Source organism: Lithobates pipiens, unplaced genomic scaffold (assembly GCF_037356315.1).
Source record: "Lithobates pipiens isolate NorthernLeopardFrog02 unplaced genomic scaffold, aLitPip1_a1.2 Scaffold_25, whole genome shotgun sequence".
NCBI lineage: Eukaryota > Metazoa > Chordata > Amphibia > Anura > Ranidae > Lithobates > Lithobates pipiens.
Window position 1 is genome coordinate 205,712,831 of NW_027507787.1, and position 25,691 is coordinate 205,738,521.

The 25,691-nt window shown below is 42.8% G+C and overlaps 1 protein-coding gene across 3 annotated transcripts in view; it reads right to left on the reverse strand.

Annotated features, from left to right (window-relative positions):
- Positions 1 to 6,561: 6,561 nt before the first annotated feature.
- Positions 6,562 to 25,691, reverse strand: part of ENTPD1 (ectonucleoside triphosphate diphosphohydrolase 1) — a 168,488-nt gene continuing 149,358 nt past the window's right edge. For all 3 annotated transcript variants that reach the window (XM_077455486.1, XM_077455483.1, XM_077455484.1), the window contains 2 exons: positions 22,161 to 22,295; positions 6,562 to 15,154 (listed from right to left, as the gene is read on the reverse strand). In XM_077455486.1, the coding sequence (XP_077311612.1) occupies positions 14,948 to 15,154; positions 22,161 to 22,295 (342 nt within the window). In that variant the 3' untranslated portion in view covers positions 6,562 to 14,947. The remainder of the gene's footprint in view (positions 15,155 to 22,160; positions 22,296 to 25,691) is intronic.

The window sequence follows — 25,691 nt, forward strand, 5'->3', positions numbered from 1 at the left end:
ACAGAGGCGGGTGTACTGTGTACTGGGCTAGGCTCAGCTCCGCTCGCAGTCATGCCCAGTCCCACTTCCTAACCTTTACGTCCCACCATTGGACCGGTGTCTTAACCACTGGTTAACCCCTTCACTGCCAGTGTCATTTACACAGGAATCACTGCATTTATATAGCAGTGATTGCTGTATAACTGACAAATGGTCCCAAAAATGTGTCAAAAATGTCCGATGTGTCCGCCATAATGTCGCAGTCACAATAAAAATCGCTGATCTCCGCCATTACTAGTAAAAAAAAAAACTAATAAAAATGCCATAAAACTATCCCTATTTTGTAAATGCTATAACTTTTGCGCAAACCAATCAATAATCGCTTATTGCGATTTTTTTTTACATTTTTTTTAAATGTAGAACAATACGTATTGGCCTAAACTGAGGGAAAAATGTTTTTTTTATATATTTTGGGGGATATTTATTATAACAAAAAGTAAAAAATAATGCGTTTTTTTCAAAATTGTCACTCTATTTTTGTTTATAGCGCAAAAAATAAAAACCACAGGGGTGATCAAATACCACCAAAAGAAAGCTCTATTTGTGGGAAAAAAGGACATCAATTTTGTTTGGGAGCCACGTTGCATGACTGCGCAATTGTCAGTTAAAGCGACGCAGTGCCGAATCGCAAAAAGTGGTATGGTCTTTGACCAGCAAAATGATCCGGTCTGTAAGTGGTTAAAGAATATTTTTTTTCTCCTCTCTCTTTCATGTCAAAAGCCCTTCTCTCTCTAGTACTATTTTCCTTTCTGGCTATCCTCATTTCAACTGGGTGTTCTATTTGTCCTCAAGCTATGAGTCAGTCACTACTTATGCAAAAACACCCTCAAATTCAAAGGTGTGGGACCACCTTGTTGCTAAGTTTGCAGTGCCTCCTTATGTGGATTGCTATGCGTTTTTTCATCCCTGCATGCTCCTGCCCTCAAAGATCAAGAGCCAGGGAAAGGCGGACATTCTTCGGAAACGCGTAGCCCTAGATGCCGCTCCCGCTTAAGGGAAAAAGTTCCAAGGAAGACGTCTCATCGCCTCTTCCCCAGAGCAAATGCCAGCGCTCCAGCAAGAGTCCTGCAGGGCCTGTGGTACAGCACCTGTACCCAATAGGTTGCTGAGCAAAGACTGCCCAGAGGAGTTTGCCATTAACAGGTAACACCAAATGTCTTTATTATTTATGGTGGGAGATTCTATTTTGAACTCACTTCAATTATTTCGGCCAGGCAGCCCCATCCTTGTTGCAACTTAAGAACAACCTAGCACCTTGGCATGTGGCGCTCAACCACTCAGTTCTGGCGAGTGGGCAGCCGGCAGATAATAGTAGCTCCTCTTCATCAGAGGAAGACCTGGAGCTGCTTGGTTTCAGTTTTTTTTTCCTTCGTGGAACAGTGTATCCGGGTGGCCAGTACATGGGTAAAGAGAAAAACCCATATTTACCCTTTCTTCAAAATGCCAACCCCTTCTCTATTTATGAAAAAATGTAATCAGAGGGATGGCAAAGACTGGAGAGAGTTTCTCGTTTGATTATCTTTTATAAGTTTTATCCCTCTCAGAGACCCGATATAATATCACTGAAATCTGCTCCTCCTCCAGACCATTTCTCCCACATGGAGCTGCCAAATCCACTGCAAAAGCAGGTGGGCTGCTACAATACTTACAGACACTTCAGACTCAGGGGTCCTCGTCCCGGTCCCATTCACAGGAAGGATTGCATATTTTCTACCCAACCCTGTTTGTAGTTCGCAGGGGACAGTGCCCTTTTAGAGATTACTAAGATGGAGACAATGCAAACAGTACAACCAGACGCCTGGATGCTACTGCTGGATCGTCAGGATGCCTATCATCACATCCCAAATTTTGTTCTTTCCTTTTCCTTCCAAAATAAGTAAGTCTGGCAATCGGTTAGATGCTTCTCCACTTTAACAGCCTACCTTTTGGCTTATAAACATCTCTGAGAATGTTTGCAAGGGTCTCAGGGATGTGTCAGCTTCACTCAGAGAACAGGTTCGCCACTACCTGGATGTCATTCTTCTTCTATCCAGAGGATTGAAACAATTGCTGTTGCACCAAGAGGTTCTCATATATACCCTGCAGACATATGGCTGGGTTATCAACTTACAAAAAAAGGGGGGGTGAGCAAAGCCAACTTTCTCCAACCCAACAGTTAGTGTACCTGGGGTGCTCTGCTAGTTCCTCTGTTTGGCTTCCATCAGAGAAAGTAGTGACAGTCAGGAACAGAATTCTGAGGACAGATACTTCCGCTTGTTTGATGGCTTCTCAGTGCCTTAGTCATCTGGGCACAACGTTGTCATACATACCGATGATTCCTTGGGTGCATGGGCACCTGCGCAAGTTTCAACTAGGATTGTTAGCGCAAGGGAGGAAAATGGATCTAGTGCAGTTAATAACAGTGTGACTCAGTATGAGTAGCGGTCCGCGGTGATGGAAAGACCTTGAGGAAGTCATGGCCCATTAGAACCGTTAGACTGGATAATTGTTACCAATCATGTCTGCAAGACAGCCTGGAAGGTGCACTATGAGGGACTGTCGGTCAAGGCAAGCGGAGATTCCCAGCCAAGGAGGGTAGTCTCGATTACGCTGGAAGTTCAAACAGCCCTTTTAGCACTTTGGCCTTGCTACATAGAATCAAGGGAAGACCCGTTTTCTTGCAGTTAAGCAACAGGGCAGCAGTTGCCTATATTCAGCTCCAGGGAGTAACTCGCAGCAATATGCTATTGAGAGAGGTGAAACCCATACGTCTGAGATGGAAGATCACCAGAAAATTCCATAAGAAGTTTACCTCCCAATGGATTTTTGAACACACAGACAGACCGACTATCATGCAAGCTGCCCAGAGCACAACGAGTGGGTCTTCGTCACAGGTCTTCTCTGAGCTGGTCCACAGGTGAGGCCTACCACAGACAGACCTCTTCGCTTTCCACAGTAATCACAAACTTTGGGTATGTCTGACCTTGTTTCAGCACTCCAAGGCAGAGGGGACAGATGCTATGGTCTCTCCTTGGGGCTGCAATCTAGCCCTCTATATTTTTCCACCAACATCTTTCGTAATGAGATTCCTCTTGAGTCTGTCAAGGGAGAACATGATTGTCATAGCTAATCCTCCATATAGGCCAGGAAGCCCTCAGTTTTCCCTGACCATTCATTTCATGATACAGAAGACATTTCCCCTCCACAACATACACAGACTGGGGAAGCAAGCATGGGAGCTAAAAGGGGAGGCTGGGCAACTCAGGTTGCTCCAGATTCGCTCCAGAGTGATATATCTTTATCTTGTGTGCGAGAAGGCAATCTACGTACAACATCTATGCCTAAATTTTTGAACAATTTAATTTTCTTGGTAGAGCGAGACATTGATCCTTAGCCTGTCCTCATTTAGATTGCAAGTGTCGGCTATATCGACAATAACAAATTTACCTGGGCCAAGAATCCTTCAGTTTGCACAATTTTTGAAGGCAGTGGTGAGGATTCAGTCACCAAGGAAAAGAGATCTATTGGTGTTGCTGGATGTCAGTTCAACCATTTGTTCCAACAGAGCAGTGAGCAGTATCGGTTCAGGCCATTACCTACAAGGCAGTATCTAATGCAAGAACTTTAAGCAGAAGGTTGTCTGAGATTCAAGCTCTTGGAGCTTCAAAAAATATTGTTTTCTTTCCAGAAGGAGTAGAGTTGGGTCTTGTAGATCATCTTGCATCATAAGTAGCAACAGCCCTCTATTTAACAGATATCTGAACATTTTCAGAACTTTAAAGAAGTACCTGTCCACAATTGCTCGTTTCAGGTCATCTAATAAACCTTTTGTCATTCCAGCAAGAAATCATCAAGGAAAAGAGGTTACTGCCTGGAATCTAGCAGGCTTGGATGTGCATATAGGACAAAGGGTCACAAGCATCCGTCAGCAGCGGTGGTGCACTCTACCAGATCGGTTGCAGCCTCATAGGCAGCACATTCAAGAGCATCTATGGCAGGGTTTCTCAACTAGGGTTCCTCCAGAGGTTGCTAGGGGTTCCTGGAGAAATGAGAATTTCTGCCTCTCAGATAAGTTCCCACTGACACCATTGATCTTTTTAGCTATCTGTAAGGAGGTAATGCTCAGTGACCACAAGTGTAATGCCGTGTACACACGACCAGACTTTCTGGCAGACTAGGTCCAACGGTCTTCCTGACTGACTTTTCAGCGGAGTTCCGACTGACTTTCTGACTGACTTTCTGAACGAACGGACTTGCCCACACAAAATCACACCAAAGCCCGATGGATTTGAACGTGATGATGTACGACCGGACTAGAAAAAGGATGTTCATAGCAAATAGCTGCCCTAGCGTTGGTTTTCGTCCATCGGACTAGCATACAGACGAACAGATTTTTTTCACCGGACTCGAGTCCGTCGGAAAGATTTGAAACATGTTCTAAATCTAAAGTCCATCTGATTTTTCGACAGCAAAGGTCCGATGAAGCCCACACACGGTCGAATTGTCCAACGGATTCATTCCGTCTGACCTTTGTTGTCGAAAAGTCCCGCCGTGTGTACACGGCATAAGGGGCATGCTTAGCACTGACCATCACACTAATGTATCATGAGTTGTAGACTTAGTCATTTTTAGCAGGGGTTCCCTGAAACTAGAAAGTTATTTCACGGGTTCCTCTGTGTTGAAAAGGTTGAGAAAGGGTAATCTATGGTGTCTATCTGTAGAGAGGTATCATGGTCATCCCAGCATACCTACTCAAACTTTATGGAGAAGACCCGGGTGCCTTGTCATCAGAGGATTTGTAGGAAGGACTATTCAGTCCTCTGTCCCATCCTAATTAGAAGATTTGGCAAGTAGAACCCACCCTGTCAGCTAGTTATCACTAGTATGCTGCCATGTTGGCATCAGGAAAACTGAAAATTGTATCAAATACTTACCATAATTTTCCTTTCCTGACATCAAACCATGGCAGCATACGGATCCACCCTGTACATTTTGGTATGTAGCTTGTTACAAAGAATGGGAGGGGGCGGCTAACTAGTCCTTTTTTTTAATGATATTCACTGGTCCAGAGGGAGTGGTCAAGAGGCGGAGCTCTATCACTAGTATGCTGCCATGCTTTGGCATCAGGAAAGGAAAATTACGGTATTTGATACAATTTTCCGTTATTTTAGTAAATATAAACAGCTAAATACCTTTTCTCATCATCAGTGTATAGCAGTCCTGTGACATCCATCAGTGTCTGGTTAAAGCTTGTAGGAGGAGTTTTTAATTCTCCTCTGACTGTCCAATGAGGCTGCATGACCCTTGACCCCCTGTCTCGGCAGTGATGATTGGCCCTGTGCTGATCACATGCAGCCTCCCAAGAAAAAAAAAATCTCTAGCAATACACACCAAACGGAGCATGTGCAGAGTGACTACAAATGCTCTGTCTTATCCAGAGATTGATTGGGGACAGTGGAAGAAGGAGAGGAACAGAGTAGACAGGTGGAGGCATCTATGCCTATATTTTATTAATTAATTTTAATATTGTTTGAATAAACATATTTTATGGAATTCACTTGTGTGGTCTTCTATGCTGAAGTCCAATTTATATAGGCGGAGTCTGAACGATTTCAGCCCGCAATTGTTTTTCTCTTAGACATATATACGGATATTGGGCGAAGTGAAGTCAAATTTGTTCTTCCTTTTTAGCAACACACACCAATCTCAGCATGCGTAGCGTGCCCCCTAGGCTCTGTACTATAAAGAGATTGATTGGAGATTGTGGAAGAAGGGGAGGAGTAGACTGGATCAAACAGCCTTTTTTACACAATGCTGAGGTTTAACCCCTTAGGGTCCACAGTGAGTATGACAAGCATGCTTTACTGCAAATACAGACTGATTTTACTGTTGTGGGTTTAGTAACACTTTAACTATTAATTTGCTGGACCAATAAACCAGTAAAAATTGTCAAACATGGAATTCATCTTTAAAGGGGTTGTAAAGATAAACGTTTTTTCACCTTAATGCATTCTATGCATTAAGGTGAAAAAACATCTGACAATACCGGCGCTCCCAGTCCCCCCGTTTTACTTACCTGACCCCTGGAAAGACCTGAGCTCGCCCCCGACATCCTCTTCGCCGCTCACCCTGGCCGTTGATTGGCTAGAGTGGATGGATTGAAAGCAGCTGTCAATCACATCCAATGATGCGGCATGCTGGGGGCAGGGTCGAGTGATAAATTGAGCGGCTACGGCCGCTTGATGTATCACGGGAGCGTGCCCGCAAGCACTCCACACTATGCGAGGGAGCTCGCATGAAGTTGTGGAGTCCTTGTGGGAGGGAGCTGAGACAGCTGCCGAGGGACCCCAGAACAGCAGGTTCGGGGTCACTCTGTGTAAAACGAGCTGCACAGTGGAGGTAAGTATAACATGTTTGTTATTAAAAAAAAAAAAATTTTGCCTTTTGATCCTTTAAACAAGCATTATGGTGGAAGAATTATTGTACAGCACCTATATGCAGAAAACATGTCCAGAAACAAATGTTCAATAAAAGGTTCAGAACTAAGAAACCTGATATGTTTTATTTATATAATATAGAACTACATACATAGAATAAGGTACATAAAATACTACGTTTTTTCGTTTAAATTCCCTTTAAAATCATTGCCAAACCATATATAGCAGAGAACACAGCATGAACATTAGTGGCAGAAAATGAATGATAGTCATGAAGAAAGCACAAGACTCTCCTATAGAAGACATGACCAGTTAATAATCGGGTCATATGCGGTCGGCTTGGCTCATGTAGGTGGACTATTCTCACCACCCCCTGACCACATCTTTGACAGCACCGTGTTCTCTGAATGGACCAGAGACGCGGCCTTATGCCCTACATTGGGTGCTTTCAGGAAAAGTAATGCAGTCTTATGGGCAAAAAAATGTTCAATGTTCGAAGTGCAGTCTCCATAGCTATCAATAGGAATCCATTTAAATCCTGAGTGGTTTCTATCCATTACCACAATATGTATTGCCCTTTGCTATTGCACAATTTATTAAAGAAAGTCATATTTGCAATTACAGCAGCTCTAGTTGTAGGAATCATCAATGGGTGCCTGTCACTCACTCAACACAGCCTTCAGGACGAGGGGGACAGAAGAACATATGCTCAATACATCTAGTGTCTATGTAACAGTAACATGCAACTGAAAATTTTTGAGAAGACAGTTTGCTGAAAGAAAGATGTGGCAATGGTAAGCTACAAAGGTTGGGGGACATTATTAGGTTATGCCTCTATAGCAGAGGTTTTTACAAACAAAGGGCCCATTTACTGTTCTTCAGACTTCAGGGGGGCCAGGCTGTGGCCATCTGGAGTAGAAAAAGTTCCAGCATCAGTTGGAATAAGGAATGCCCCATCTTTGGTGTCATTGGTAGAAATTGTATCCCATAATTGGTGTCACTGGGCCCCATCATTGGGGTCATTGTTAGAAATTGTGTCCCATCATTGGTGTCATTGGGAGGAATTGTGCCCCATTGTTGTTGTCATTGGGCCCCACAGTTGGTGTTATTGGGAGGAATTGTGCCCCATTGTTAGCGTCAGTGAAGAAAATAGTGCCCCAAGGGCCAGATAAAAACAAGCAAAGGGCTGCATCCAGCCCCTGGGCCGCAGTTTGGCGACCATTGCTCTATAGCATATCCATACCTCCCAACTTTTTGAGATGGGAACGAGAGGCACCTATTAGCAAAAATATATAGGCGTAGGACACACCCCCTTAACAGAGCATTATATATATATATATATATATATATATATATATATATATAAAAAATAGGTAAACCCACAAGACCTTTTTTTTACCACAATTATTACGTTATATTGGCTTTTGAAATTTACAAATACAGAAATTTAGAAATTGGATAAAAGGTTTAGCACAAGAAAACACTTTTTGAAGGTTAAAAAGTGCATTTTATATACAACTATATAGATCAGACCAAAATGAGGAAAAATTCGGAGGACAGAGGGACTGTGTTACAAATCAGGGACAGTTGAGCTTTGCATATCATACCTAAACCCAGAAACAAAAATGTAATATATACTTACCAGCCCTTCGATGAGTTGGCTTCTATAGTATCCCTTTTTTCCCTTTATTTTAATCTGATGATCCTAACATACTTCCTGTATATGGCTGGCTAAATTCACTCCTCCAATATATGTACTGGGGGGAACCATGGCAGTCCTGCAGGCTGGACTAAAAGTAGAACTCCAGGCTCGCTATCACTACCTCTGATTGGTTGAGGTGGAGATTGTGACGTCATCCACCTGCCTCTCCACCTCATCCAATCAAAGGAAACCTTGTACTCAAAAATACAAGGCTTCTCCTGAATGGTGGCAGAAGAGAGGAAGGTCTTATACTCTTGCCAGCACAGAGCGCCACTTACTGTATGTAGGTAATGCTACCGCAGTCAATTACACCAAGTGGACAGACACTTCTGGCATGGAAATTATTTGTTTGGGTGAGCTTGGCCCACTTAAGCTATTTTAAGTGATAGTAAACCTGGATTTCTACTTTAAAACACGCCTACCGTTGTTCACTATCACATGGGGGGAGAGGGGAAGGGATTAGTAGTTTACAGCAATGTTTCTATACTCCAGTACCCCCAAAGGGTAGTACCCCCAAAAGGGGGTACTTGAAATACCATTATTTTGCACAGGTGATTTGATCAGGAGGGATCCAATGTCAGGATCCACCCTGATGGTCTGAGTGGTACGTGGCTCAGCCTCTCAGCACACCTCTAAGAGCCTGAGCCAGCTGTTCCTACCCTCTCCACAGCCCAACGCTTTAGTGAGAGCTGGAGGGGCAGGGCAAAGAGCACTGACTAATAGTTGCCGCTTTCTGCTCAGAGCAGACCGAGAACTGAGTGGTCAGTGGTCATGTGATCGCTCGGTTCTCAGCCCGATAGCTGGTGGGGGACAGCTGAAGCCACCGAGAATCATTGAAAAGTCTAACGACAGAACATTTACTGGTCGTTCTTGTGGTGGTTGGTCACATTCAACTGGCCTTGTTCTGTAATGTTGAAGATATTTCCTAGCTTATCCAAGCCACTTCTTCAATTCTAATGAGGGTCAAGAAGATACCCCAACACTTATAATCACACATTAAGCCTGGATCTAATGACCATGGAAAACATCTTTAAAAATACAGAACAAATCCAGTTGAATGTGACCAACTACTATGAGATACCATGATCCGATACATGAGAACCTTCACAGACATTTACTGGTCACTGAGGTTCTTACAGTGCAGTCGTAAATGGTGGGTGGAAGGATTAGCATCAACATGGGCAGAAGACCCTCCATGTAAAAGATTAGACATTTTCGGGTAGTGGGTGTTAGTGGCGGCACATATTAATATTGGGTCACTACTGTCTGCACTAGATGATTGCAACTTTGGGGTTTACCAAAGATGGCTAGAAAGTGGAAGCAAATATCTTTTATATTGGTGTCTAGAACACCGTAGCTCCCAACTGTCCCTGATTTGGAGGAACGGACGCTCTTTTGGAACCAAATCCTGTTCCTTTTTCCATCTTATTTGCCCTTCTTTTTTGTCTGACCTGTAGACCTTCATAAATAAACTTAATTACCAGAAGTGTTGTACTGCAGTGAACCATACATCCAAGCACTAATGCCGCGTACACAGGGGCGGACTGTATGGCGTACTTATTCCGTCGAAACACATTTCAGTGGACAGTCCGCTCGTGTGTGGGCTTCAGCGGACTTTTTCAGCGTGCAGTCTGGCGTACTAAGTATTTCGGATTTTTCGAAATTCTGTCCGTCGTACTTTGGTTTCAGCGGACAATCCGCTCGTCAGTATGCTAGTTCGACGGACTAAGAATGGCGCATGCCCAGAAAGGATTTACACGGCGGAAGGGTGCTTTGCTGTGTATTGGACTTCCTATTTCTAGTCCCGTCGTACGTGCTGTACACGTCATCGCGCAAGCTTTCGTCGGACTGTTTGGGTATACGTGTGTGGTCAAGTCCGTTCAGTGGAAAGTATGACGGACTGTCCGTCGGATTGTATGACGGACTAAGTACGCCATACAGTCCGCTCGTGTGTACGCGGCATTAGGCTTGTTTCACACTGCCGCGACCTCAAAGCTGTGCAACTTCCACTGAGACTTTGCGGCTTTCTGCGTCACACATAGCATGAGAAGTCAGAGCAGGGTGAATTACGGCTAAATGATTGAATTTGTTCGTTTGAAAAGCCACCATAAAGAATAAGTAATGGAGAAAAATGGAGAAAAAAAAATCACTTGTAGGTTTAAATCAGTCATTTTTGAGTATCGATGCTTCATGGACGATGTAACTTGGAACATCACAGTATTTGTCCTTTGCTTTCATACTCTAAAATACTGAAAGGTGTCCTTCATTCCCATCACAGAAAGATGTGAGGTATGGCAACACCAATATTTTGCTGTCTGATACTTTTGGAATTGGACATCATTAAGGATTAGTCCTGTACAACAGAACCTTACCACCTTCTCAGAATGGTGACTAAAGTCTCCTTGTGCCTCCTAGTGGTTAGACTTTATAATTGCATTTTTATCATCACCAGTTTGTCACTCTATCTAGGCACGTATACTCTATATTACCAAAAGTATTGGAACACCTGCCTTTACACGCACATGAACTTTAATGGCATCCTAGTCTCAGTCCGTAGGGTTCAATATTAAGTTGGCCCGCCCTTTGCAGCTAGAACAGCTTCAACTCTTCTGGGAAGGCTGTCCACAAGGTTTAGGAGTGTGTCTCTGGGAAGATTTGACCATTCTTCCAGAAGCACAATCCCGCTGTAATTCATCCAAAATGTGTTCTATCGGAATGTGCAGGCCAGTCAAGTTCCTCCACCCCAAACTCATCTATGCCTTTATGGACCTTGCTTTGTGCACTGGACCATATCATTTGCTGGAGGGGGGGATTATGGTGTTGGTTTGTTTTTTATGGGTTTGGCTTGGCCCCTTAGTTCCAGTGAAGGGAACTCTTATGCCCGACACACACAAGATCGGACTTTCCGCCAACATGAAGGTTGTTGGCTCACACTTGTCTTGCATACACATGGTCACACAACTGTTGGCCAACAATTCCGAAAGTGGAAACCCGGTGACGTACAAGACGTACGATGAACCGAGAAAAAGGAAGTTTAATAGCCAATGCAGCTCCTTCAGCTTGATTCCGAGCATGCGTGTACTTTTGTGCGACGGACTTGTGTACACACAATCGGACTTTCCAACAACAACGTTTTGTTTCCCAATTCTTTTGGTAATATGGTGTACGTGCGGTGCTGCATGCACAGGCTCTGGAGATGAATCACTCGGCTGTGAATGTATGCATTATTTTTATAACAGTTTATAGACTCGGTAGCTGATAGAAATAATCAGACAGACATGTAAGCATTTGAGATACTTTAGGAAGACAAAAGTATTCTTCAATAGGTTGTGGTAATGTACAAGGTAAATACCAAGTTAGCAGTTTTATAACAGAACAGGCTGCATACAATCTGAGAGCACTCCTCAGTGCATAAACATGCATGCTTGGTCATAGACATGTGCACATCTATGTCATCATTACCCATCTACAAGTTCACACTGTGGTCAGATCATACAGCTGTCTATGGATAGCATAACAGAAAATGTACGCAACGATTGACAGGCGTGCAAAACTCTGATGCAAGAAATGGGAGCTAGTAAGGAAAACATTTATTGTTAAAGAGCAATTCTAAAGAAAAAGGGAAAGCATTCAGTGAGCTACTGATATTATCCAGCAAACAACGCAGCTGTGGAAAAGTCAGAATATTCACCTAATTTCTTTGACTTCTCTGTAACTGGAGCAAAACTCCAGAGGACATCTCACAGGGTCACTGGGATTGTATTTCCTGAAGCTTGTGTTGTTAAACGTACTCCCTATCTGTTTCTTGTATTACTAATGATATTTAAACTGCCCTGGCAAGTCTGAATCCTACTAGTGGCTGTAAAAAACCTATTTCTTAAAGTGTATGTCCAGCTAAAACATTTTTCTTAGCTTAGGATAAAGTGGGAAAGGTCTGAACACCCACTGGGTGTTGGGTTTGTACTGCTACCCACGGCTCTATTAGAGGGATTTATCCTTACTTCCTGTCCTGCTGACAGCATATAACCAGAGAGGAAGTGAGGGGAACTCTGCACCAGCACACAGGTAGATTTGTTTCCTTTATGCAGTTAAAGGTTTATTATTGACTGGAATGCACTATTGAATTAAATAACATACATAGCCACTGCCACATGCCCCCCGCATAACCCCCTGGGGAACCCATTACTTTTTTTTTCCGGTCACAAGGAACCCTTACTAAAACCGATTCATTGAGGGACCTATGGTGGCCAGTGGGAAGAAGGTCCCTTATAGAAATTCAGGTCAAAATGCCAGCCTTAAAGGGGTTGTAAACCCCAATTTGCCTATACCATTACCTGCTCTATGCAATCGTTTTGCACAGAGCAGCCCCATGTTGGAGAAGCAACAGCAAGTAGCTTTTAATAGTGTGGACTATATGTATGCATTATACCTATCTATCCAGCAGGTGGCACTGCAGTGTTATAGTTTGTATACTATGGTAATGTAATGAGTGGAAGTACCCTTGTTCCTAGGTGTGTGTAGTTGAATTCTCCTTGTTCCTGTTCAATGAAAAGACGTGTTCTAACATTCCTCCATAAAAGTAAAGCCTATTGCTGTATCCGAGAAGCTTTCAGTGCATAATTTCAATACTCTGCACAACACCCCAATCCTCCTCTTTTGGGATGACCCTCTGGTGCTCCTGACCCTGATGAAAAGCCACTTTCCCTGGGGCACCTGTGTGGACTCACTTTAGAGTCCCACTGCTGCATCCATTGACACAGCCCCGCCCCCCCCCCCCCCCGTGCTAATGGATTTGATTGACAGCAGTGGGAGCCCTGTCCAATCAGAAGAGAGACAGCGGCTGGAGCTGCTGCACTCATGCACATCGCTGGATCGGGCTCAGGTAAGAAAAAGGGGGGGGGGGTCTGGGGGGAGCTGCAGCACAGAAGGTTGTTCACCTTAATGCATAGAATGCATTAAGGTTAAAAACCTTGAGGCTTTACAACCATTTGAAAGACAGATACAATTATCATTGGTGTCATGCTGCTGGCTCTACCAAGTGGCATTAACCCCAGAACTATACAGACACCATCAGATGGAAGATCAATCAGCCACAGCTCAAGGAATCCCTAGCAACCTCTGGAGGAACCCCAACGATCCATGGAAGCCTGGTTGAGGATGGCTAGCCTAGATGAATAATAGAGTCTGTGGAGATGTTCTCTGCTTCCTTTATGAATTTCAAGGTTTAATATTGACCGGACTACACTATTAAATTAGATAACATACATAGCCACTGCCACATGTCCCCTACACAACCCCTTGGAGAACTCATGAAATAATTTTCAGGTCTTGAGGAGCCCTTACTAAAACTGATTCACTGAGGGACCTATGGTGGCCAGTGGAAAGAAGGTCCCTTACAGAAGTTAGGGTCAGAATGCCAGCCTTACAAACAGCTAAAAAGATTATTGGTGTCATGCTGCTGGATCTACCAAGTAGCATTAACTCCGGAACTATAGAGGCACCATAAGATGAGAGGTCATTCAGTCACAACTCAAGGAGCCCCTAGCAAACTTTGGAGGAACCCCTAGGATCCAAGGAACTCTGGTTAAAAATGGCTGGTCTAGAGGAATACTAGAGTCTGTGGAGATGTTTTCTGCTTCCTTTATGCATTTCAAAGTTTAATATTTACCAGAATAAACTATTAAATTAAATAACGTACAGTCACTGCCACATGTCCCCCACACAACCCCTTGGGGAACCCATGAAATTATTTTCAAGTCTCAAAGAATCACTACTAAAACTCATTAATTGAGGGACCTATGGTGGCCAGTGGGAAGTTGTTCCCTTACAGAAGTTCAGGTCAGAATGCCAGCCTTAAAAACAGCTAAAAACATTATTGGTGTCACTGTGCTGGCTCTGCCAAGTGGCAATGACCCTGGAACTATACAGGCACCATCAGATGAGAAGTCAATCAGCCACAGCTCAAGGAATCCCTAGCAACCTCTGGAGGAACCCCAGTGATCCACTGAAGCCTGGTTGAGAATGGCTTGCCTAGATGAATAATAGAGCTTGTGGAGATATGTTCTGCTTCCTTTGTACAGTTCAAAGTTTAATATTGAACGTAATGCACTATTAAATAAAATAATGTACATAGCCACTGCCACATGTCCCCCCACATAGCCCCTTGCAGGGACTTTGTATTCAGAAACGTCATGTTATCATACATGGAAGTAGCTGCAGGAACGTTAACACAGTGTTTGGTCAAGCACACGCAAACCCACAGTGACAGTGGAATTTTTTTCTCCTTTTATATATAAACATATTGTGTTTGGGTAGACAGTAGCAATACTATGGCTTTCTCGACAAGGACAAAGGAATGTAACTTATTATAAATGTAACAGACTTATAAAAATACAATAATAGAGCTAATTATATGATGTAACCTGAGATCAGTTTATTTATTTTTTTGTAATTGCGAACATGAGCCCCGCGGCCGTGTTCATTGGTCATAGTCTTCTACTCACAGTCTTCCATCCTATCCCTCTCTTGAAAAGGATAAATGTTAATTATTCTCTTCATAAATATGAAGTTGATTAAAAAAAAAAAAAAACGACCCGTTCAGGAACGGCAGCACTCAGGTCCATGCCCGGCTTATATGTCCCGTCATTTCAGCTTCGCTCGATTTCACTGTTCAATGTCCTCTTCTGATTGGTCGATGCTGTCTGCAAAGTCACCATATTAATCCACGGCGAGCAAAATCTTGCAGGGCAGCTCCTTGTCCATCTCTGGTGGTCGGAATACAATGAGGCCTCTAGATTATGCCCTTCTGTAGACATTTTGGTTTTCGGAATGTCAGCCAGCAAGTCAAAAGGATGAATAATAAGAAAACGGAGAAGAAGACCATGAGTCCGACATATCCACCGTGTGACAGCGGAGGGGAAGGGGCAAGCTCAGCTGGGATCATATTGGTCAGGTTCAGCATGTACCCCAGAGTCCATCCAGCATCGCTACCCTGGATCTGTAGAGATGATACAGAGTATAAATACAATATAACCATGATAATTCGGTATTACGCTAAAGCACAAAGCAGTCCTGAATACAAATGAATGGAGATGCTAATTAATCATGACCTTCTGCTCTTCTGGCTTGCTCTTACTACAGTGAATGGGGTAGAAAAAGAGCCAAGGCATTTTTTCTTGCCATGCGGTGGGACTGCGCTGGAATAGTCACCCAACACAGTCCCACTACACCTGAGTGAATAGGCCTTGACTCTCTTGAAAGAGACAGCAGTTTTTCATGCTGGAAAGCCACTAGCTTGGATGAGAGTCAACATATCTAAACCTAAGAACACAAATTTCATACGTCGCAGCTTACCAGTCCTTAGATGTGTTGGCTGCATTTGTTTTCTTTCCCACATTCATTCCTTAAAATGGATGTAAACCCCATTCATGAAATCTGACCTGGGTACATATATCTGTAGTATTTATTTATCTCTCTCCGTTCTTCTGTTATCAGCATGATAACTTCTGATAAGCTCTCCGACAAAGGCGATAAAAGCAACTGGAAATTTGTGTTGGGGAGGGAGCTTAGAGACAGGTAAGCAGAGAGCTTGTCTATTCACAGCACAGCTCTGCAAGTTTCTTCGTTCCTCTGCCTATGTGGACGGGGGGTGTGCCTTTCCTTCAATCAGCTCACACACAGTGTATGCCAAAACTCCACACCTACAGGTGGAAGGTGAAGAAAGATTTGCAACATGATGTGCACTTTCTAAAGAATGTACAAAGTTAGAAACACCCTCCTAGGGAACACTTAAGCCCTTGATCGCCCCCTAGTGTTAACCCTTTCCCTGCCAGTGCCATTTATACAGTGATCAGTGAATTTATTTAGCACTGATCACTAATCTCTTAATCTCTGCCCTATTTTGTAAATGCTATAACTTTTGCACAAACCAATCAAAATATGCTTATTGCTATTTTGTTTAATCAAAAATATGTAGCAGAATATATATTAGCCTAAACTGATGAATAAATCATTTTTTTAATATATTTTCTGGATATGTATTATAGGTGAAATTAAAATATATACCGTATTTATTGGCGTAACACGCACCCCAAGTTTAGGAGGGAAGTTTAAGGAAAAAAACTTTTAGGAGGGAAGTTTAAGGAAAAAAACTTTTAGGAGGGAAGTTTAAGGAAAAAAACTTTTAGGAGGGAAGTTTAAGGAAAAAAACTTACATTTAAATGATCAAAGCAGCCTTATCAGTGTCCATCTGCAGCCTTGTCCATCATTGCTGAATGATCAGTGTCCATCTGCAGCCATGCCCAATAGTGTCCATCTGCAGCCATGCCCAATAGTGTCCATCTGCAGCCATGCCCAATAGTGTCCATCTGCAGCCATGCCCAATTGCAGCATGACCGCCGAGAGACAGAGCCGGATGTCCTCGGCTCCTCACGGCTCATTTCGCAGTCCCACCCCTTGGCCTGGCTCCTATGATTGACACAATGGTGGGATGTAAATGCTCAGGGGCGGGACTGGGCGTGACTGCGAGCGGAGCCAAGCCTCGCCGAGTACACAGTACACTCGGCTCATTCTATGTTGGCAGCATTCCTCTTCCCCTCAGACAGCGTGGGATCAGCGTATAACACACACCCACGATTTTCCCCTGATTTTAAGGGGGAAAAAGTGCGTGTTATACAGCGATAAATACAGCATTTTTTTTCAAAATTGTCGGGCTTTTTTGTTTATAGCACAAAAAATAAAAACCGCAGATGATCAAATATCACCAAAACAAAGCTCTATTTGTGGGAGAAAAAAGGACATCAATTTTGTTTGGTTGCAACATCGCACGACCGTGCAATTGTCATTGTTTTCACTCGCTGTAAGCCATAATCATCAAAATTAAAAGAAAGAAATGCTTGGAATATATCACTCTATATCAATCTATATAAAATATAGGAGTTTCACTTTTTGAATTGAATTACTGAAATAAATTAACTTTTTGATGATATTCTAATTTTTTGAGATGCACCTGTACATACCTTTTCTGAAGCTGCTCCGGTCCGGTCTCTAATGGCAGAAGCTCTACAGAAAAAGACAACCGACAATGGCTGGGAAATGCCTGGGAACTGAAGTCACCCATAGACTTACTATGGGGCTTCTGTTTTTGGCTGCCTCTTCTGCACCCGCCTACACAGAGAAGACCTCGCTGACAGCTCAGTGTAGGACCAGATGAAAGCGGCTTCAGAAAAGCTACATATAGCGATTTCTTCTTTACAGGGCTAGATAGGATTGTCTTAGATTGTGGATGCCACTAGATTTAGAGATTTTAGTATTAGGGTGAACTGCTATTTTAAAGTGGTTGTAAACCCTTCCATATACCCAGAGAAATGACTATCCTCAGGTGATACACAGAGATGAAACATACCATCCGGTATAAGTTGTATCTGTTTATCTGCAATCGTCTCTTCTCTACATTTCAGTAATTAAATCCAAAAGGTGAAACTCCTATATTTTATATGGTTGCATTACACACAGAGTGATATATTTCAAGCATTTCTTTCTTTTAATCTTGATGATTATGGCTTACAGCGAGTGAAAACCCCAAATTCAGTATGTTGTCACACAGATTGAACTTGAAACATGTCTGCCTCTGTTCAGCTCACAGGAAGTCTTTACTTGCTGAAAATGTTCCTAATTTAAAAAAAAAAACAAAAAAACGAATTCAGGCATTTAAGGACTGGTAAGCTGCAATAGATTACATTTTTGTTTTTGGGTTTAGATAAGCTATATCATAAAGGTCTCATTTACATAGGCCATTGGGGGATCGGTATAAGCAGGTGGCAGGGCTGTGGTTTTACCATTCCCTGGTGGCCCACTTAACATCTAAAATACAGGCGAAGGAGAGGCCATAAGCTGTGGTAAATTTAATGTGGCATGTCAGGCTAACAGGCGGCACTGGCTATCAATATCACCCATTGAAGTGGTGTCCTGCTGCCACCACATGCTGCTTAGCCATCCAGCATGTATTTGGCTTGCGTTGGTGGCGCAAACCTTAAATAGGTGAGCTTGATGGGCAGTGCCACCTTTCAGGCTGACATGATGCAATACATTTGCTGTGACCACAACATGTAAACAGCTTTCCCTGGCTGTATTTTAGACTTTCGGTGGCCGATGCATAAGCTCCATTACAATTTAAAAAAAATAAAAATAAACAGGCATTCAGGAGCCACCACCTCCCAAAAGCTGTTTACAACTCTAAAAGGTGATCCACTGCAGATTACTTTTCCAAGCATAGGCTAGTGTGAACCTAGCCAAAAATGTAGAAAATTCAACAATAAATATACAAAGAAAATAATGCAGTGCCTCCAAATATAGAATATTACAAACTTAAAACAATGAGAAAAGTAGTACACATGGCTTTATTATTTAACCACTTCAGTCCTGGAAGGATTTACTCCCTTAAAGTGGAGGGCCACCAAAAAAAAAAAAAAAGCATTAAAATTCTTAAAAAAAAAAAAAAAAAAAAAAAAAAAAATATATATATATATATATATATATATATATATATATATATATATATATATATATATATATATATATATATATATATTTGTTTTACTTACCTGAAACCGCTGTTGCTAGGCAGTATTCCTAATCTGCCTTTTCCTATTCTGCGGCGCTTCCTCCTCTTCGGTGAGCGGCCCCGTTGCCTTCTAGGACATGTGTGTGTCCCCCAGAAAACAACGGGGCCATTCACAAAGTGCTGCATGACTCTCGCATGCGCAGAAGGAAATGGGCAGTGAAGCCGCAAGGCTCCACTGCCTGTTTCCCTTCGTTAAGATGGAGGCTCTGGCAGCCGATCCGATGGAGGGATCGGCCTTGGGGTGGCTGACATTGCGGGATCATTGGACAGGTAAGTGTCCTTATTAAAAGTCAGCAGCTACAGTGTTTGTAGCTGCTGACTTAAAAAAAAAAAAATTTGAAAAAACATTTATAGATTTTTTTACTTTCTGTTATAATACATATGAAAAAATAAATAAATTATATTATATATATATATATATATATATATATATATATATATATATATAAAAACAAGTGTATTCATCAATTTAACCACTTGCAGACCGGACCAATTTGCTGGTCAAAGACCAGACCCCTTTTTGCGATTCGGCACTGCGTCGCTTTAACTGACAATTGCGCGGTCGTGCGACGTGACTCCCAAACAAAATTGACGTCCTTTTTTTCCCACAAATAGAGCTTTCTTTTGGTGGTATTTGATCACCCCTGCGGTTTTAATTTTTTGCGCTATAACCAAAAATAGAGCGCCAATTTTGAAAAAAACGCATTATTTTTTACTTTTTGTAATAAATATCCCCCAAAAATATATAAAAAAACATTTTTTTCCCTCAGTTTAGGCCGATACGTATTCTTCTACATATTTTTGGTAAAAAAAAATCGCAATAAGCGATTATTGATAGGTTTGCGCAAAAGTTATAGCGTTTACAAAATAGGGATAGTTTTATAGCATTTTTATTAATAATTTTTTATTATTTATTTTTTTACTAGTAATGGCGGCAATCAGCGATTTTTATTGTGACTGCGACATTGTGGGGGACCCATCGGACATTTTTGACACATTTTTGGGACCATTGTCATTTATACAGTAATCACTGCTATATAAATGCAGTGATTCCTGTGTAAATGACACTGGCAGTGAAGGGGTTAACCAGTGGGTGGCAGTGTAGGGGTTAAGTGTTCCTAGGGGTGTGTTACTAACTGTGGGGGGGTTGGGCTTTCATTTAGTGAACACTGATCTCTGCTCCAATCACATGGAGCAGAGATCAGCGTCACTAGTTGCTAGGCAGAATGGAGAAATGTTGTTTACACAGCATTTCCTCCATTCGGCCGCTCCGCGAGACGATCGCGGGGATGCGCGCGCCGATCGAGTCCACGGGGCCCGCGACCGGACTCACGGGGGTGCCGACCAGCGCGGGAGCGGGCCGCCGGCGGCGCGCTCCCGATGGCAGGGCGGCATTGAATATTGGACGTACCTGTACGCCAATATGCCTGCCCGTGCCATTCTGTCGACGTACATCGTTGTGCGCTGGTCGGGAAGTGGTTAAGACAATATGTGTTCTGCTACATATTTTTGGTAGAAAAAAAAAAAAATCGCAAAAAGCGTATATTGATTGGTTTGTGGAAAAGTTATAGCGTCTACAAAATAAGGGATATGTTTATTATTATTTTTTACTAGTAATGGCGGTGATCTGCGATTTTTTGCGGGACTGCGACATTGCAGCGGACAGATCGGACACTTTTTTGGGACCACTGACATTTATACAGCGATCATCAGTTCTCTAAAAAATGCACTGATTACTGTAGAAATAATACTGACAGGGAAGGGGTTACCATAATAAGATTAGAACAGTATGGTTGATTCCTATCTAATAACTGTACATAGGTTAAAAAAAACACATCCTTTAAATTTAACCACAGTAAAACAACAAAAAAGAATCTTAGCCCCTAGCTGATCCAGAGATAAGCAAATAAAAATTGTTATCAAGTGTTATCTAAATGGTGTACTGATTCTCAGAAGCAATTTAATCTTACAATGGATTAGCATTATACAGTTACTGTATATCCTAATATATCAACTGCCATTTATAGTTAGCGCTGCTTGAAACACGGCCTTTTCTTTTTGCAGCAATCAAGTCTGTGAGAATCAACTCCTGTGGGAAGGCTATTACACATGTTCACAGCTCTTACTGTAAAGAAGCCTTTCTTTAAGCCCCAGAAGATTTCGCTGCTCAATGACCAGGCCATTTTTTGCGATACGGCACTGCGTCGCTTTAACTGACTATTGCGTGCGATGTTGTACCCAAACAAAATTGACGTCCTTTTTTTTCCCACAAATGGAGCTTTCTTTTGGTGGTATTTGATCACCTCTGCAGCTTTTATTTTTTGCGCTATAAATAAAAAAAGCGTCAATTGTGAAAAAAAACACAATAGGAGTTATTTACGAAAGGCAAATCCAGTTTGCACTACAAGTGCCCTTGGAAGTGCAGTCTCTGTAAATCTAAAGGGTAGATCTGAAATGAGGGGAAGCTCTGCTGATTTTATCATCCAATCATGTGCAAGCTAAAAATGCTGTTTTTTATTTTCCTTGCATGCCCCCCTCGGATCTACAGCGACTGCACTTTTAGTGCAGTGGATTTGCCTTTAGTAAAGTGGATTTGCCTTTAGTAAATAACCCCCAATATCTTTTACTTTTTGCTATAATAAATATCCTAAATTTTTTGAATCAAAAAAGTTTGGGCCGATATGTATTCTTCTACATATTTTTGGTATAAAAATCGCAAGAAGAGTATATTGATTGGTTTGCGCAAAAGTTATAGCGTCTACAACAGGGTTCTCAAACTAGCGGCCCTCCAGCTGTTGCAAAACTACAAGTCCCATCATGCCTCTGCCTGTGTGAGTCATGCTTGCAACTGTCAGCCTTGCAATGCCTCATGGGACTTGTAGTTTCGCAACAGCTGGAGGGCCACCAGTTTGAGACCCCTGGTCTACAAAACATGGGATAGATTTATGGCATTTTTATTATTATTATTTAATTTTTTACTAATAATGGTGGAGATCAGCGATTTTTTTCTGCGATATTGCGGCAGACAGATTGGACACTTTTGACACATTTTTGGGACCACTGACAATTATACAGCGATCAGTGCTAAAAAAATTTACTGATTACTGTATAAATGTCACTGGCAGGGAAGGGGTTACCACTTATGGTGATCAAGGGGTTAAAAAGGTGTTTCTAACTGTATGGGGTGCCCCCGCAAAAGCTACTGCACGGGCCGGCGTACCGGTATGCCGATTCGCCAGGGGAGCCAACCTGCCGCATTATATCCGCCGCGGCTGGTCAGGAAGTGGTAAATTATTATCACATTCGAGATGATTGATGGCAAGTTAATATTTACATTTTAAGTAAAAATCCTCTTAGCCACTATACTGAGGGCATACATTACCTTGCCAAAGAATGTGATGTCCTCCCAGCTGCTAGAGTTAAAGCCATACAGATCCAGAAGGTTGAGAATGTAGACTGCAGAGAAACAATATTCACTGAGATACTTCTCCTTTATCCGGACAGAGTCTCTCTTTACCTGCAGTACAAGAACAGAGCGGACATTAAAAGAGAATATCACATATTTTAACTGAGCATAGATTTTCACTTTTTTATTGTAGCGTTAAAATCAATTTCATTGTCTTTTTACACTTTTCTATGTTTGATCTTCCATTTTTTTGTCATTGTATAAAAGCAAACATTAAATCAGATTTCAATGCTATCAAGCAAACACAGTGAGAGACTCAACAAGAAAATCCTGAAAAACGCATTTCAAAAAAGTTATAAATTGATTTGCATTTTAATGAGTGAAATAATTATTTGACCCCTTAACAAAAAACATGACTTAGTACTTGGTGGGAAAACCCTTGTTGGCAATCACAGAGGTCAGACGTTTCTTGTAGTTGGCCACTGGGTTTGCACACATCTCAGGAGGGATTTTGTCCCACTCCTCTTTGCAGAGTCATTAAGGTTTTGAGTCGGATGGTGGCAACTCGAACCTTCAGCTTCCTCCACATATTTTCTATGGGATTAGGGTCTGGAGACTGGCTTGGCTAGTCAAGGACCTTAATGTGTTTCTTTTTGAGTGACTCCTTCGTTGCCTTGGCCGTGTGTTTTCAGTCATTGTCATGCTGGAATACCCACCCATGACCCAATTTCAATGCCCAGGCTGAGGGAAGGAGGTTCTCATCCAAGATTTGATGGTACGTGGCCCCGTCCATCGTCCTTTTGATGCGGTGAAGTTGTCCTGTCCCCTTAGCAGAAAAACACCCCAAAGCATAATGTTTCCACCTCCATGTTTGAGGGTGGGGATGGTGTTCTTGGGGTTGTAGGTAGCATTCTTCATCCTCCAAACATGGCGCGTTGAGCAGATGCCAAAGAGCTAAATTTTGGTCTCATCCGTCCACAACACTTTCAACTTCCAGTTCTCCTCTGAATCATTCAGATGTTCATTAGCAAACTTCAAACAGGCCTGTACATGTGCTTTCTTGAGCAGGGGGTCCTTACGGCACTGAAAGATTTCATTCCTTCTTGGCGTAGTGTGTTACCAATTGTTTTCTTGGTGACTATGGTCCCAGCTGCCTTGAGATCATTGACAAGATTCTCCTGTGTAGTTCTGGGCTGATTCCTCACCGTCCTCATGACCATTGAAACTCCATGAGGTGATATCTTGCACGGAGCCCCAGATCAAGGGAGATTGACAGTTATCTTGTGTTTCTTCGATTTGCGAATAATCGCACCAACTGTTGTCACCCTCTCACCAAGCTGCTTGGTGATGGTCTTGTAGCCCATTCCAGTCTTGTGTAGGTCTACAATCCCTGACATCTTTGGATGGCTCTTTGGTATTGGCCATGGTGGAGAGATTGGAATCTGACTGATTGATTGCTTCTGTAGATAGGTGTCTTTTTTACAGGTAGCAAGCTGAGATTAAGAGCACTCCTTTTAAGAGAGTGCTCCTAATCTCAGCTTGTTACCTGTACAGAAGACAACTGGGAGCCAGAAATATTGCTGATTGATAGGGAATAAAATACTTATTTCACTCATTAAAATGCAAATCAATTCATAACTTTTTTTGAAGTGTGTTTTCTGGAAAAAAAACATTTTTGTTATTCTGTTTCTGACTTGTAAAATAAACAGACCATTAAAATTATAGACTGATCATTGCTTTATCAATAGTCAAACGTACAAAATCAGCAGGGGATCAAATACTTTTTTCCATCACTGTACCAGTTTATCGGGCAATAACTTTCTCATTAATTACAGTAGAACTATAGGCAAAATCTTTTTTTCCATTTTGGATAGAGCATGGGAGGGTTATAACCCCTGTCAGTTTTTTTGTCGCCATTTATATCACACAGAGCTACATGCTGATCTGCTTTTTAGTAAAATGGGGGAAAGGTTTGCCTTTAGTTTTCCTTTTGAGTGGAAGTGGATTAGAACAGCTATTATGTTTTTTTTTCTGTTTGTGTCCCTGTTAGGGCGATTCATCCTCTCTATTTGTCCCGTTTACTGTTATCATTGAAAAGGAAACCAAAAGAAAATCACAAATTTTGGGTTGTCCCCAGAAAAGTAATAGAGGGTAAATCTTCCAATTGGGACACTGGTGGGCACTTCATGGGATAGGAACTGAAGGAAAAATCTCCCCAATGAAACACAAATGGCTGAAAAAAAAAAACTGACCCTCCAGTGCTATTTTTGTTTTGTTTTTCATCTAAGGCCTCATGCACACGAGACGCAGATGAAACCTCTGTTTAAAAAAAGCTGAAACGCGCGTTTAGAAATGCGCGTTTTGCCGCGTTTGCATGCCGCGTTTAGACGCGTTTGCGTTTAAACGCGTTTATAAAGATAACATCATGTAGACCCTCCCCAAGCTCTCAAAGCATTTTTTTTTAACTATTTCTGCTATTTTGATCAGAGTGAGCAGCAGCAGCATAGAGAGCAGTTGTACACTTGCATTTGCCGTGTCACTTGCCATGGCACCTGCCACAAGTTGTGGATTGTCCACTTGCCACGTCACTTGCCACAAGTTGGGGATTGTCCACTTGCCACATCACCTGCCACGTCACCTGCCACAAATTGTGGATTGTCCACTTGCCACGTCACTTGCCACATCACCTGCCACGTCACTTGCCACGAGATGTGGATTGTCCACTTTCCACGTCATCTGCCATGCCACCTGCCACAAGCTGTGGATTGTCCACTTGCCACGTCACCAGCCACATCACCTGCCACAAGTTGTGGATTGTCCACTTGCCACGTGACTTGCCACATCACCTGCCACGTGACTTGCCACATCACCTGCCACAAGTTGTGGATTGTCTACTTGCCGCGTCACTTGCCACTTCACCTGCCACGTCACTTGCCACGTCACTTGCCCCGTCACCTGCCACAAGTTGTGGATTGTTCACTTGCCACGTCACCTGCAACGTCACCTGCCACAAGCTGTGGATTGTCCACTTGCCACATCACTTGCCACGTCACCTGCCACGTCACTTGCCACGTCACCTGCCACAAGTTTTGGATTGTCCACTTGCCACGTCACTTGCCACGTCAGCTGCCACGTCACTTGCCACATCACCTGCCACGTCACCTGCCACAAGTTGTGGATTGTCCACTTGCCACGTCACTTGCCACATCACCTGCCACGTCACTTGCCACGAGATGTGGATTGTCCACTTGCCATGTCACTTGCCACGTCACCTGCCACGTCACTTGCCACGTCACCTGCCACGTCACTTGCCACAAGATGTGGATTGTCCACTTGTCACATCACCTGCCACATCACTTGCCACATCACCTGCCACGTCACCTGCCACAAGTTGTGGATTGTCCACTTGCCACGTCACTTGCCACATCACCTGCCACGTCACTTGCCACAAGATGTGGATTGTCCACTTTCCATGTCACCTGCCATGCCATCTGCCACAAGTTGTGG